The 14,872-nt window shown below is 48.9% G+C and overlaps 1 protein-coding gene across 1 annotated transcript in view; it reads right to left on the reverse strand.

Annotated features, from left to right (window-relative positions):
* Piwil3 (piwi like RNA-mediated gene silencing 3) overlaps positions 1-4,545 on the reverse strand; it is a 28,871-nt gene extending 24,326 nt beyond the window's left edge. The window contains exons 1-3 of the mRNA XM_042055865.1: positions 4,056-4,545; positions 1,751-1,867; positions 631-842 (exon numbers count right to left, since the gene is read on the reverse strand). Coding sequence (XP_041911799.1) covers positions 631-842; positions 1,751-1,867; positions 4,056-4,545 — 819 coding nt within the window. The remainder of the gene's footprint in view (positions 1-630; positions 843-1,750; positions 1,868-4,055) is intronic.
* Between the last annotated feature and the right edge of the window lie 10,327 nt (positions 4,546-14,872).

Genomic DNA, 14,872 nt, shown 5'->3' on the forward strand with positions numbered 1-14,872 from the left:
TGTGTGCATGTACATTTGTATGTTTTTGAGAGAGAGAGAAAGAGAGAGAGAGAGAGAGAATGTGTGTGTGTGTGTGTATGCCGAAGGCCAATGGTTCTGTGTCTTCCTCAATCCATATCTACCTGGAGTTTGAAGCAAGGTCTTACTGGACTTGGAGGTCACCAATTTAAGTAGACTAGACCTTACAGCCAGCCCCAGCGATCCTCTGTCTCTGCCTCCCCTGTTCTGGGATCACAGGCATACACTGGATCCACTCATCTTTTTATGCAGGTGCCGGGGATCCAAACCCAGGTCTCCACACCTGCACACCAGCACTTTGCTGGCTAAGTCACCTCCCTGGCACCTCTATCACCAGTTTTGGCCTGCATTGTGCTTAAATCTCATTTAACTTCTACTTAGGCACTAAAATAAGGAACTTCAAAACCCATAACATTCAAACTTGGGTGTCAGGCTGTGTGTGTGTGTGTGTGTGTGTGTGTGTGTGTGTGGAGAGAGAGAGAGAGAGAGAGAGAGAGAGAGAGAGAGAGAGAGAGAGAGAGAGAGAAAGAGAGAGAGAGAAGCCCCACAATTGAGGTTCTGGTTACTATTGTTCAGAAGATTCTTAGAAAACTGTTTCAAACATTACTTAACCAAATGTTGTAGCCTCCGAGGTAAGAGCAATGAGTTTCCGTCGAATATGTGGCATCTGCCAAGTGTAGACTCATGCCTGAGCAGTAAATTTGTGCGGATAGCAATGTCCTTTATGTCAGGTTGGTAATCAATATTGTACTTATATGCGATGTCACAGCCGCAGGTCATTTGGTAATGGTTTGTCTTTAGTTCAATCACTTCGCCTCCCGTCCCTAGAAAGCAAGGCACATTACTTTAGACCAGTGGTCCTCAATTTGGGGGTCAAATAACCCTTTCACAGATGTTGCCTACGACTATCAGAAAACACAGATATTAACATTAACATATTCATAACACAAATATTAACATATTCATAACAGTAGCAAAATTAGTCATAAAGTAGGATGAAAGAATTTTTTGGTTAGGGTCACCACAACATGAGGAATTTATTAAAGGGGGTTGCAGCATTAGGAAAGCTGAGAACCACTGCTTTAGACACCGTGAGTGGGAAGAATAAAAAAGCATAGCCCATCCAGACCCCTACACCAGACCACATCTGAAAGTGACGCTGTCACACAACCCGTGGGGAACCTGTTACCTGTCCATGGTGACTGCTCGAAGCTGTAGGGAATCTTTTAAATACATATTATCATTTCTTCTGCATATTATCATTTCTTCTGCATATGTGGTATGTGCTTGTCTGGGCGTGTAAGTGCAGTCACATAGATGCCATAGGAAGGGCAGAGGACAGCTGTGAGCATTGGACCTGACACCTGTTTGAAGCAGTTGTCTCTGTTGCGTTCTGCTGTGTATGTCCTGCTAGCTGGTCTGGGAGCTTTAGGGACTTCCTGTCTCCACTTTTCAAATCTTGCTATAGGAGGACTGGGAGACTGGGATCTCTCTCTCTCTCTCTCTCTCTCTCTCTCTCTCTCTCTCTCACACACACACACACACACACACACACACGCACACACACACACACCTGCATACTACTTTATGTGGGCTCCAGGGATTTGAACTCATACATGCACAGAAAGCATGTTTCCCATCCTGAGCCTCCTCTCCAGATGTTTGTAACACTATTTAGCTTTACATTTCAACTTCAAATAGTTTTATAGGATTCCTTTCAAGGTCAGCGTACCTCTCTTTGAATCTTTAACATGCTTCATCTCCTTCCTGGTGTTCACCACAAGGTCTTGGAAGATTCCACCACGAGGCCTCTGAGTCAGCTCCTTTGTTATAGCTGTGGGGTGGTGTTCTACACAGGAGCAAATACACACAAGAAACAGGGGGAATAAGGGGTTTGAAGAGAGCCTGGTGCCTGGAACACACACTGCTCACTGCTCCTACAGGAGACCAGGTTTGGTTCCTAGCATTTCTACTGGACAGCTAGCAACCACCTAGACCTCCAGCTTCAGGGAGTCAATGCACTCCTTGGGCACCTGCACACACATGCACATCCCCCCACACAGACACGTTCTTAAAAATAAAAAAGTTAAATCTTTTAAAAATACAGTAAATTATGTTAACGCTCAGCTAGTAACAATAGTAACAAGACAGTCAAGGGTGCCAAAGACGGAAGAAGCTTGCCGAAATCTCTGCCGACAACTCCTCAGCTTGCACAGTGGCACCCTGGAAAGTTGGTTCCTGCTCCCAAATTCACTCATTCACTATAGGATGCGTAAGCCAGCAGCCTAGGCAGTGCATGCCTCTTATGGGCACCAGAATGCACCAACCAAAGGTTTAAATTCAGGCTTTCCAAACAAAAGGACAGAATACTCTTTTTACCAAGAGCAATGGGGATGTGAATTTCCCCCGTTTTTATTACACTGAGATGCATGTAGCACACACATAGTATATAGATGTATGTAGTTTTGAATGTTTATTCGGCAGCGGCTAGGCCTGACCGTGTGCAGTGGTGAACTCTGTTCTCACTGGTCAAGGGTGCCTGGGACCGAAGTGTTACAGAGCCTCACAGCTCAAGCCACCGCTCCTGAGGGTGGATCTCCTCCAGCCCCAGAGTTGAACATTCCATATATGAAATCTGGAGCAACTGTGTCAACGCGGCGAGTTCCTGGGTACCCTGTGCGCAGACCCAGACAGGAAACAACGCCGTGGGCACCCTTCAATCAGACCACAGCCCTAGAGAAATGCCATGAGGGAGGTGGGCATGATGAATTCAAGTTTACATCTGCATCTCATGGGTTCCAGGTTTCTTGTCAGTGAAGAGAATATTTGCTAAATACCTTTCACTTTTTGTTTGGTTTTTTAAGACAGGTTCCCTCCATGTAGCTCATGATAGTCTCAGTTTTTGATCCTTCTGTCTCAAGCTCCCAAGGGCTGACATTATAGGCATGAGTTATGGCGCATGGCTCATTTATATTTATTTTTGAATATTTAAAATGTTGGCCAGACATGGTGACAGACCCCCAAAACATTCATGGTGGCACACAAACACCCATATGCAGGTGCATACAACAGCGGGAGACGACTCGGTAAAGGGTCCTTATGTTTGCATGGCAGATGCAAGTTCAGATCTGCAGCACCTCTGTAAAAAGCTGTGTATACAGAGACACATGCCTATATATTCCCGGCACTGTGGAGATGGACACAGGAGGACCCCAGGTGCTTTCTGGCTAGCCAGTCTGGCAGAGAGGGCAAGCTCTGGGGTTAGTCAAAGACCTTGAGTAGAAAAAAAAACCTGGAAAGCAGCCAACAAACATCAACCTCTGGCCTCCATGTGCCACACACACAGAAAGTACAAAGAAAAGTACATTAAGGGGGCTGGAGAGATGGCTCAGAGGTTAAGAGCACTGGCTGCTCTTCCGGAGGTCCCGAGTTCAATTCCCAGCAACCACATGGTGGCTCACAGCCATCTGTACTGAGATCTGGCGCCCTCCTCTGGTGTGTGGGCATACATCGAGGCAGAATGTTGTATACATAATAAATAAATCTTTTTTAAAAAAGGAAAGTACATTAAATACAAATAAAAGGTGGTGTGCATCTCAAGATTGACCATGGCAATTAAAGTGGGAACCTGTCTGGAGGCTGACTGTGTGAACCACACCCTTGGCAAGGGAGAGCAGCCAAGCTCTCCAGCACCCTCCGCTTGTACCCCTGTCCCAAAGATGCTCCCAGGAAGAACACTGAGATGGTTGGCTGTTCAAGCTTTCCCATGCAGCAGCTTAGGAGATTACATGCTAACTTTATTGAAGTTGCAAGATGGCAACACTGACCAGCCTGTCAGATAACAGCCATTTTCTATTTTGCCGGCTTTTAAACTGAAGACAATAACTCACTACAGGAAGCCAGGTGGCCACGCCACATCCAGCCAGTCATTGTGGACCTATTGAGGACAGCTGTCCAGAAATATGCCTTTGTGGCTACCTCTATCCATAAGACACCTCTGTCTCTTTCATCACCCCCCACCATTCTCTCTCTCTCACCTGGAAGTAGAATTCTGCCTTCTGCTTCTCTAGATTCCTCTGATGCAACCGCTTGGCCTTCCCTCTGTGACTGAGGTGGTGGTGTGTGGGACTGCGGTTGCTGAGCTCCAGGCAGGGGGCGCTGGACATGGAGTTGTGGTGACTGGGCTCTGGCCTGTGGTGGGTGGGGCTTGGATTTCACTAATTGGGCCCAAGTAGTCTGAGATGGTTGAGCCTGGGACTCTGGTGGCAAGGTTCCAGGCAGGGATGTCTTGACAGGTTGCTGCTGTAGGTTTTGGGCTGTGGGCTGTAAGGGCCTGACACAAGTCTGTGGTGGCCTGGCTCTGGGTGGCCGTAGCTGGGCTCCCGGCTGTGGTGGTCTGGCTCTGGGTGGCCGTAGCTGGGTTCGCGGCTGTGGTGGCCAGCCTCTGGGTGGCCGTAGCTGGGTTCCCGGCTGTGGTGGCTGGGCTCCTAGTTGCTGTGACTCTCCCCATTGTGAGATGGCCTGCATGTGTGTGGAAACAGAAATGAAGAGCAGGGTTTCCTGCATTCATTTCTCATCCAAACGCTATAATCAAGTCCTAACTTTCAAGACGCTTACATTCTGCTAACGGGCAAATCTTTAAAGTAACCTAGGGGACTGGAATGATGACAACTGCCAACCGCCACATCAGTGCCTGGGTCGAAACAAGAACAACCCAATTTCAAAGTCGGCCTGGCCTACAAAAGCGAGACCCTCCCTCAAAAAAAAAAAGACAGAGGTGGCGGGCATCACTGGGAACTTGTGCAAAGGAAACAACAGTAGAAAAAAAGGCTCTAGAAGGAATCCGAAGACACTAGTCAGAGCAAGTAGATGACAGGATTTCTTTGCTCGAGGTGGGAGTGGCATGTGGGAGAAGTAGGGAGGGTCCAAGTGTCCGTGGACATCTCTGGGGTGCGGTCAGGATGGAGTCTGCCTGGTGGCATGCCCACAAGCGTGAGTCCACACACAAGACAGCTTGGAAAGCCACTGTGCTGGCTGGGACCACCATTAGAGTATCCTAGGGCAGGGGGCGAAAGAGGCCTGGTGCAAAGAAAGCCTAGGGAAAGAAAGGGCGGCTAGTGGGCACGGCAGCGAGGGAAGAAAGTGATCCGCCTCCATCTTGCCACAACAAAAGGGCAAATTCGAGGCCAGAAAAGCAAGCAGTCTGTGTATTTGGCCAGGAGAGAGTGCTGGGAGTCAGATGAGGCGGGTTCTCTGGAGCCTGTGGGTACAGAGCCTAGCTGACAGTCAGCTCTGCAGCAGCCCTCAGAGAAAGACTCCTGAGAGGAACCTCGTAATGCACACAGATGTGGGCAGTTCTGCTTAGTGAAACTGGCTGGGGGCCGAGGGAGCCCCGAAGCAGGTGTGCCTGGCCTGAGGGGCTGCTGAAGAGGCCATGGGTGTAGGGGATCTTTGCTTTAGGACAGCTGGCCTAGGTTGCCAAGGAGACCCCGCCTGCCGACCTGTCTCTGCGTCACAAATTTAGAAATGAAAGAAGGCAACAGGACTTACATAGGCAGTGCGATTATCCTCTCCATCTAGGGTCTCCCTGGGGGTGGATCACAGGGGCGCTGATGAGGAAGGTTAGGGGGGCCAGATGGGGAGCATTTGATACGGGCTTCAGAGTCACCTCTGAGCTACAAGTCGATGTTAGAGACTGAGAATGGTTCTAGAAAGGGGGTTGGGGTTAGGGGCAGGAAAAGAGATAAAAGGGATCAGACAGCAAAGCCTGGATGGCCAGGTAGCATGGCATCCATTGACAGCTGCCAAAGAATGGTGGCCATTCACAAAGGCTAGGCAGGCGTAGCATAGAAGAGCAGGTCACACCTTGTGTCACGAGTGACAAGTGATAAAGACAGGCTCTGCCTCCACTAAGAACCTTGGCTGAAGTCAGGGCAGTTAAAAACAAAAAACACTAAACCACAGTTCTCAACCTGTGGGTCACAATCACTTTGCCGGTCGAAGGACCCTTTCCCAGGGGTCATCTGAGACATCCGGGGCATCGGATATTCACGTTATGTTTCTTAACAGTAGCAAAATTATAGTTACGGAGTAGCAATGAAAAAAGTGTTTTGGATGGGGTGGGGGGGTCACCACAACATGAAGAACTGTATTAAAGGGGTGCAGCATTAGGAAGGCTGAGAACTGCTGCCCTACTGGGACTCTAGGTTGGAAATACGAACGTTCGAGAGTCAGAGCCACCCATCCTGACCACCTGGCAATGGTTCCTGGGTCCCCCACACCCAGGCCTACAGTTTTGTTTGGAAAGAAATATGAACATTACAGGGGTGTCAGCAGCTGCTCCTGGCGCCCCAGGCTGTGAGATATCCAGGGCTTGGCTTCTGCCTCGGCTTAGAGTCCTGGCGCGGCCCGACATGGCAAGGATGATCCGCAAAGGCCCTTGAAGATGGAGGGGCTCTCAGAGACCTCTGTGAAATTGCTGGGGAACTTTCTTTAAAAAAACAAAGTACAATGTCAAATAGCTACTTTCTTGTCATTCCCCCCAAAGACTCCCCTTGATTTCACAGATAAACCTGGGAAAGGCTATGGAGCACCCTAGAAATTGAGGGACGTTTGTTGAACACGGGTCACAGCCCCCAAACAGACTCATGAGAGAGCGGCTGTTGGGACACTCCTTAGGCACAGGTGAGTGCCTGTTCTCAACAAGCAGGCAAAGCCAGCTCACAGGAGCCACTAATGGCACCTCAGATGTCCCCAGTGGGTCCCCTACCTGCTCATACTTACCTCTGCTCTTTTAGGCCTGTCTCCCAAACTTGCCTCCTCCACAGAGACAGAACTTTATGAGACACAGCACTCAGAACCAGTTCCCGCAACCTCTGTCCAGTGGCAACAGAAGCCTCCTCTCCAGGGTGTCCATGAGGACTCAGCCCTGTGCCAGGCCGAAGTCACCAAAGGATGTGAAAGAAAGGGACAGATCCAGCCTCCTGCAAAAGGTACAGTCGCCAAGCCAGGCCGAGCTGCAAAGACCTCTGACCTCAATTTCAAGGCTACAGTGGGCATCTGGTCCCACCCCATCCTTGCCCAGATGAAACTAAACTTAACCTGCACCTGGGAGGCTCAGGGGCAGGGTGGGGGTGGGGTAGCCTGCCCTCTTTGAGCCCATAAACAGCCCTTAGTCCTGAGTAACTGCAATAAATCCTGCAATTAAGTGCAGCTGCTGCATCCTTGGATTCAAACCAGGCCACATCTGAGGTCATTTATGCAACGGATATCTACAAGTAGATACTCCTTCGTTGGGGAGTTTTGGGGCATTTTGAGTCATTAAAAAATAATAAATGGACCAGGTAGTGATGGCGCATGCCTTTAATCCCAGCACTGGGGAGGCAGAGCCAGGTGAAACTCTGTGAGTTAGAGGCCAGCCTGGTCTACAGAGCGAATGCCAGGACAGTCAGGGCTGTTACTCAGAGAAACCCTGTCTTGGAAAACAAACAAAAAATTAAAATTAATAATAATAATAATAATAACAACAGCAGTAGTGGTGGTGGCCTTTCCCCTCACTGGTCTTGGACTAGCCTGGTTTTAGAGAGGTATTTTGGGGTTTTATCATTATTTCGCTCCTCGGTTTTATAGGTGCATTGCTGTGTGTTTAAATTCTTGATACCCATGTCATTAAGAGAGATAGTTACCTGAGAGTTTTTTAAACTTTGGTAAGGCAATATTCTTTTGCCAAAGCATAATATGTGTTCATCTTTATTTATGTGCAAGTGGCACACAGGTGTGCCAGGACAGGTGTGTGGCGATCAGGGGACAACCTGGGGAAGGGGTTCTCTCCCTTCACCATGTGGGCTCTGGTGATCCACCTCAGGCTGTCGGATCGCATTTAGCACCGTGGCCCCTAAGCCCAATGTGTGTGTCGTTAAGGGAACTACAGCGACCCAGTGTAGGTACAGAGTGAGAGACTTCAGAAACATGACAACAGCATTAGCCACCAATCGCTGTGTGTGGGAGGCACCGTGAGGGGATGTGCATGCGCACACGCGTACACTGAAGGCCAGAGCTCAAGGCCAACTATCTTCTTTACTGTTCTTCACACTATTTCGGGGGCAGAGTGCTCAGTGAACCTGGAGCTTGCCTAGTTGGCCATGCTGCCTGACCACAGAGCGCCAGGGCGCCTTCTGTCTCTGATCCCCAGCACCGAACTACAGATGCACCCAGCTATCTCCATACCTGGACTGGGGGTCCAGACTCAGGTCCCGAGACTTGTGCTGCAGCCCTTCTCCAAATGAGCCACCTCCCCAGCCTGACCACGATCCATTCCTGTATATTGGGAATTTCATGTTTTCTACTCTTTTGAATTGTGTCTTTTTAAAATTCCTATGAGCTTAACTTTTTAAAATGTACTTTTTGATTTATTATTTGAGAATTTCATACGTGCATAAAATATGTTTTGATCAAATGCACATCCCTCTCACTCTCTGACCTCCACTCTCCCTCCCAATTACAAGTACCCTTTTAAAGCCTGCTGGGTCCACTCATGCTACCAGTATGAGCGTGGTTGCAGGGCCATCCACGGGGCAGCCAGTCAGGGCCTGCATCTCTAAAGGAAGCTTGCAGCCCACCCCAGCAGCCATCAGTCTCCAGTATCTCCTCACCCCAGAATGTGTCTTCCTGCCTTCCTTCCCTAACCTGGAAAGCACCCCATAGTGTTACCCTGTAGTTCCCAAACTGCTGGAAGGAGCAGCTCACATCTGTGTGGAGCCCTTGTTGAACTTCTCATCCCCTGTATTCATCATGCCTGCTCTGCATCCTCAGTAGGTACCCGCCTCCACAAGGACCTGGGTAGTAGTCTACGATAGGTCTTCATTAAAACGTCGGGGATGTTGTACAATTTGCTACCCACTGTTACCACAGGCCATGGAATCTGTTCATCCCTGGAGATCTCTGTGAGTTCAAGACCATCCTGTTCTACATAGTGAGTTCCAGGATGGCCAGGGCTACAACAGAAAAAGTCTGTCTCAAAAAACAGGAAGGGAAGGACGGAGGGAGGGAGGGAGGGAGGGAGGGAGGGAGGGAGGGAGGAAGGAAGGCAGGCAGGAAGGCAGGCAGGCAGAGAAAGACAAATGAAAAGGAAGTCGGCATACTATAACCAGAGAGCCCAGCTAAGATAGCAGGAAAAAGCACGACGTTGGGAAGAGAATAAAGACATGGCCACTGAGAGTGGAGTGGAAGCAAATATCAGAGATGGATCAGGACAGGAAAAATTTGAACAAAATGAAAGGGGCTCTACCTACGCGAGCCACAGAGGAGGCTCGCCGGGGCTCTGGGTAAAACCACGCCCACCCCTCCTGCTTCCTGCCCCCTCCTCACCCAGTGTGGCGGTAGTGGTGAGGTTGTTTTGCCCGTGTGTTTTGAGACAGAGTCTCTATGTGGCCCTAGCTGTACTGGAACTATGAAGACCGGGCTACACTCACAGAGATCCACCTACTTCTGTTTCCTTAATGCTGAGATTAAAGGTGTGTGCCACCAAGCCCAGCCCAGGTGTGCTGCCACTCGCTCTGCTCAGTGATTGGCCTGGGCCATGAGAAATAAATCAGTTAGTCACATCCCATTCCCAGGAGTCACTAGTGACAGCTATCTGGTCGACCCTCAGGAAAAGGTGACAAGAAGAACTAGGGACAGAGCATCGTGTTTAGAACATTGTATTTGGCATTATGTTAGATTAAAATGTTGCCCAGGCTTGGGGAGATGGATCAGGAAGTAAAAGTGTTTGCTGTGCAAGCATGAGGCCCTGAGTTCAAATCTCGGATGTGGTACTGTGTGTCTGCCTGTAACTTAAATGCTCGTACAGAGACTTATGGACCACTAAACACTTTGCATAGATCAAACCATCTCAGCTGGTTACAAGCCCAAGAAACAGGTGGTGAGGGGCAGAGGCGCGGCCACTTAAAGTCACAGACAGGAGGCATTAGAGGCAAGACTGTGAATCAGCCCGAATATTTGCAGCAAAAATATCAGCTGAGCATGCACCTGTCCCCTTCCTCGGGGCACGTCTCTGTTTTTTCTAAAGTCGTGTCCTTCCTGCTTCTTAGGCCCTAGGGTGGTTTGTCTTTTATGAAGCCATGGATGATAAGACAGAACAAGAGAAGCCTGATTTCACAGCCATATGCCTATCTTTAAAGTGAAGCTGCTTCTTGTGGGGTCTGTACCTATTCTGTACCTGCTTCCTTCTTCTGAGATGGCACACAGTGGGGGGGGGGAGGACACTGGAAAGATAATTCAGTCAGCAGTGGGGGGAGACACTGGAAAGATAGTTCAGTCAGCAGTGGGGGGGCACTGGAAAGATAGTTCAGTCAGAAGTGGGGGGGGAGATACTGGAAAGATAGTTCAGTCAGCAGTGGGGGAAGACACTAGAAAGATAGTTTGTCAGCAGTGGAGGGGAGCACCGGAAAGATAGTTCAGTCAGCAATGGTGGGAGGAGACACTGGAAAGATAGTTCAGTCAGCAGTGGGGGTGGGGGGAGAAACTGGAAAGATAGTTCAGTCAGCAGTGGGGGTGGGGGGAGAAACTGGAAAGATAGTTCAGTCAGCAGTGGGGAGGCACTGGAAAGATAGTTCAGTCAGCCTTGGGGGGAAGACACTGGAAAGATAGTTCAGTCAGCAGCGTGTATGTTGTGCAAGTGTGAGGACCTGAGCTCCACCCCCAGCACCCATGAAAGCCAGGCTCAGCACACATCTGTAATCCTGTGGAGATGGAGGCAGGATGATTTCTGGGGCTGTCTGGCTAGCCAGCTAGCCAGGAACCATAGGGTATCTTCTTAGTGATTGATGGGGAAGGCCCAGCCCATTGTAAGTGGTGCCATCCCTGGGCTGCTGGTCCTGGTTCTCTAAGAAAGCAGGCTGAGCAAGCCATGGGGAACAAGCTGCCTGTGGACACACTGCTATAGTTACTGTAACATCAGAACCCTGGCAAACACTCTGGGCTCCCACAGTTCCCTGAGGAACAGGACAGCTCTGCCCCTGTGGCATCTCAGGAAAGTCCCAGTGGTGTCCATGAGCACAGGGCATCATCCAGTGGCACAGAAGGAGAACTGGCTGTGGGCCACAATGGCATCTGGAAGAGAATGTCTAAAGGCTGGAAAAGGTTGGCTGAGAGGCAGAAGAGTGGCTGGCCTGTCCCAGCTGTCCCAGGAGCAAGGATCAGTGAGGGCAGAACCTGTTGACCCAGCTGCCAGCTCTAATGAGGAGGTGCCCTTCCTCTCCCCTTCAGCCCCACTGGGTTCAGGGCCTCTGGGTCAACAACAGTTGGAAGTGAACACAAGGTGGGTGGGTGGGTGGAGCCAAGTTCCTCACTCCTGAGTGAAGAAGAGCAGGACAGAAAGGTCATGTGATTAAAAGTGGGTGATCCCTTGCTTTGATCCCCTTCCTGTGGGTCACCATGGTGACCCCCTCATCTTGGCAGAAGTGGAAAAATGGAGACTAAAATTCATAGGGGACATTAAGAAATCTCCACAAGACAAAACAATATTGAAAAAGAAGACAAAGACTGGATCACACATCTTTAACATTTTCACGGGTTTCAAATAAAGTTGAGGGGCGGGGAGATGGCTCAGTGGCTAAAGTGACCACATGCAAAGCCTGACATGGGGATGAGCATTGATCCCGGCACTCCTAGAAGACAGAGACCAGAAATGGGAGACTCCTGGCAGCTGGTGGGTCAGTTAGCCTGGTGCACAAGCAGAGAACAAGAGAGGCCTTGCCTCCGACAGAATGGAAGGTCAAGATTGACACCTGAAGTTATTCCCTGACCTCCATGTGCCTTCTGTGACATGTACACACACACACCTCACACACACATAGCACACACCCCCACAAAATAAAAACAATGAAAACAACCAAAACAGTGTTGCACTGCCATTAAGATTGTCACATGAATGGTGAAGTCGACCTGAGAGTCCGGAAACCAACCAAGCCATCTTGGCCCTGCAGAGTGGAGCAGCGACCAAGAGTCAATCTGAAAATGTACGCAGGATCCTCATCTCATCCCATATGTAAAATGGATTGGATAAAAGCTAAAAATTATAAAAACCTGTGGAAGAAAATATAGGACCAAATAGCCACGCTTTGGAGATTGTTTTCTTAGCTGTCAGTAAAAGTGAAGAGAGGGGAAAAATGAGTAGATTAGACAAAAATTTAAGATATGTGCATTTTAACAGGCTAGTATAAAATAGAGAAGCTAACCCGTAGGGTGGAGGTGGTGGATATCCCAGAGCATCTTATGTTCCGTAACAGCAGTGTCTAATATACATAAAGAATTTGTACAACTGAACAAAAATACCAACAATCCAACTTTAAGAAATGACCAAAAGCATTGGCCAGAAGCCACACAGGTAGCAGATAGCACCTGAAGCAGTATTCAGTCTCCTTCGTCGCTGGGGAATGAACATCAGAAGCTGTGAACATTAATTCGCACTAGGATGGCTGAAAAATAAAAACAAGTTTGTGGGCTGCTGAGTTTGGCTCAGGTGGGTAAGAACATTTGCTGTACAACCACAGGGACCTGAATTCAAATTCCCAGGATACTGCCCCACACAGGCCTGTGTGCCCAGCACCTTGGAGGGTAGAGACCAGAGGACTTACTGCCTGTCAGCCTAGCTCCATTTTCTGTTTTAGGGAACAAGACAGAGAGTGAAGGAGCAGGACACCCAATGTGTCCTCTGTGCTCATGTGTTTGCACAAAGATGCACGTGTGCATGCACGTGTGCATGCACGTGAGCGCGTGCACGCGCACAGACACACAGACACACAGACACACACACACACACACACACACACACGTTTGGGGAAAGATGTAGAGAAGCTGAAACTGTGTACAGCTTACCAGAGTACAACATGACACAGACCCAGTCTGCACCAGATAGCTGCCTCAGGTGAACCAAGGTGACATCATCTGCTCAGCAGCGCCTCCTGCAGTCTGAACTTGGGACAGACCTTTTTGAGTCTGCTGTGGGATGGACTGTGGAATTGGTACATAATTAGTAATCATACTAACAATTCTGTAGTCGTCCTAAACTTTTTCAGGATGCAGAGTATTTCGATCTAGGATGTCATTTCAGGATTAAGTATTTCATTCTAGAACATGGTATAGATGTCAGGAAGCATCCAGAACGTAGTGCACAAACCAACATTGTTTTCTTGGGATGGGCATATATGCTCTACAGTGATCTGCGTTTGTTGTCCTAGATTTTGAACTTCGGCAGGGAAAAGTAAGCCAGACTGTCCAGTTCACGTGTGTGAAAACAGAAGGGTACCCCGTGTTGCTCATTTGCATCAGCGGGATTATTTTAACTGCCAGCAAGAGGAAGCCCTGCCTCTGAGACTTCATCCAGAGGTGGATGCTGCAGCGTCTTTGATTCTGCTTGAATTCGTCAGACCCCGGTGCCACTTGTGTCTTCTGACTGCCAGGGAACAATGGACAGAAAGGACCAGCACCCCAAAGCAGGGCTGTGTGATCTTGCAGGCCTCTGCCTGAACAAGGAGGCACCCCCAGAGGGCACAGGGGGGACTTTCCCTGCATCTTATTGGCCAGAACTGTGTCACATGCTCTTGTTCAAACCAATCAGTGGCTGCTCAAGATACGGACCTCAGCCCCCACATAAAGAAGTCAGGTGAGGCCCCATAAGCCTTTGATTTCTGTGCTGGCCAGGAAGAGATAGGAGAATCCCTGGGGCTTGCTGGCCAGCCAGCGAGCTCCAGGTTCCATGATAGAGCCTGTCTCAAAAATAAAGGAAGGGCCTTGGAGAGATGGCTCAGTGGTTAATAGTACCGGCTGCTTTTCCACAGGACATAGGTTTGATTCCCAGTACACATGGCAGCTCACACCTGTGTGTAACTCCAACTCCTAGGGACTTGACACCCTCCCCCCGCCTCTGGGGTCACTTCATATAGACACACATAGAGGCAAAGCACCCATATACATAAAATAAAAATAAATATATCTTTTTAATTAAAAATAAGATAGATAAAAGGTTTTTTAAGGTTGAGAACATCTAACATCAATCTCTGGCTTCCTCAGGCAGTCATACACACAAAAACACATACAAATAAGCAATAAATGAATAGAAGAGTAAATTAATTAATTAATTAATAGGCTAATTACTGGCAGAGGAAACAGGACCTGGTGGTTGACTTAAGCCCATCAGGACCTACGTAAGGCGGGGAGTGGTTCACCTCCTTTGAAGCAGGTGTCCAAGACAAAAGGCAGCACCAGGACAAACTCGACTTTTTTTAGAAAGAGGGAGAAGGAGATTAATATTGAGTGGCAACTGGTATTAATCTGTCTTCTCCAGAGAAACAGAGCAGAAGAGGTGCACACGTGTGCGTGCATATAAAGGTGCACACATGTACATGTATGTATACACACTCTACACATATAATATATACTCTAAAATATGCAGCCATCCTTTGGGATCCCTAGAGAATGGGCTCCAGGTGTGTTTACAAATACCAAATCATCAGGTGCTCCTGCCCCTCGTATGGCTGGTGTCTGTGCACACATCCTCCTATATACCTCTCTACATGATCTCTAATACTTAAAGCAGTGCAAATGGCATGTGATAGACGCTGGGCAGTACTGAGTAAGAAATAATGGCGTGAAAACAGCTCGCACATGTTCAGCGCAGAGGCTGCTGTGGCCAGTTCTTTCCTACCCACCGTTGGTTAAATTCACAGGCGGGCGACCTGCCCCTGCAGAGGCAGACTGTGTGTGTGCACATACATGTACACGAAGAGAGATTGCCGTAAACATCAGCTCACACAGTGAGGAAGCTGAGATGTCCAAGCTCTTCAGATCCCCAAGA

Source organism: Arvicola amphibius, chromosome 10 (genome assembly GCF_903992535.2).
Source record: "Arvicola amphibius chromosome 10, mArvAmp1.2, whole genome shotgun sequence".
Classification (NCBI taxonomy): domain Eukaryota; kingdom Metazoa; phylum Chordata; class Mammalia; order Rodentia; family Cricetidae; genus Arvicola; species Arvicola amphibius.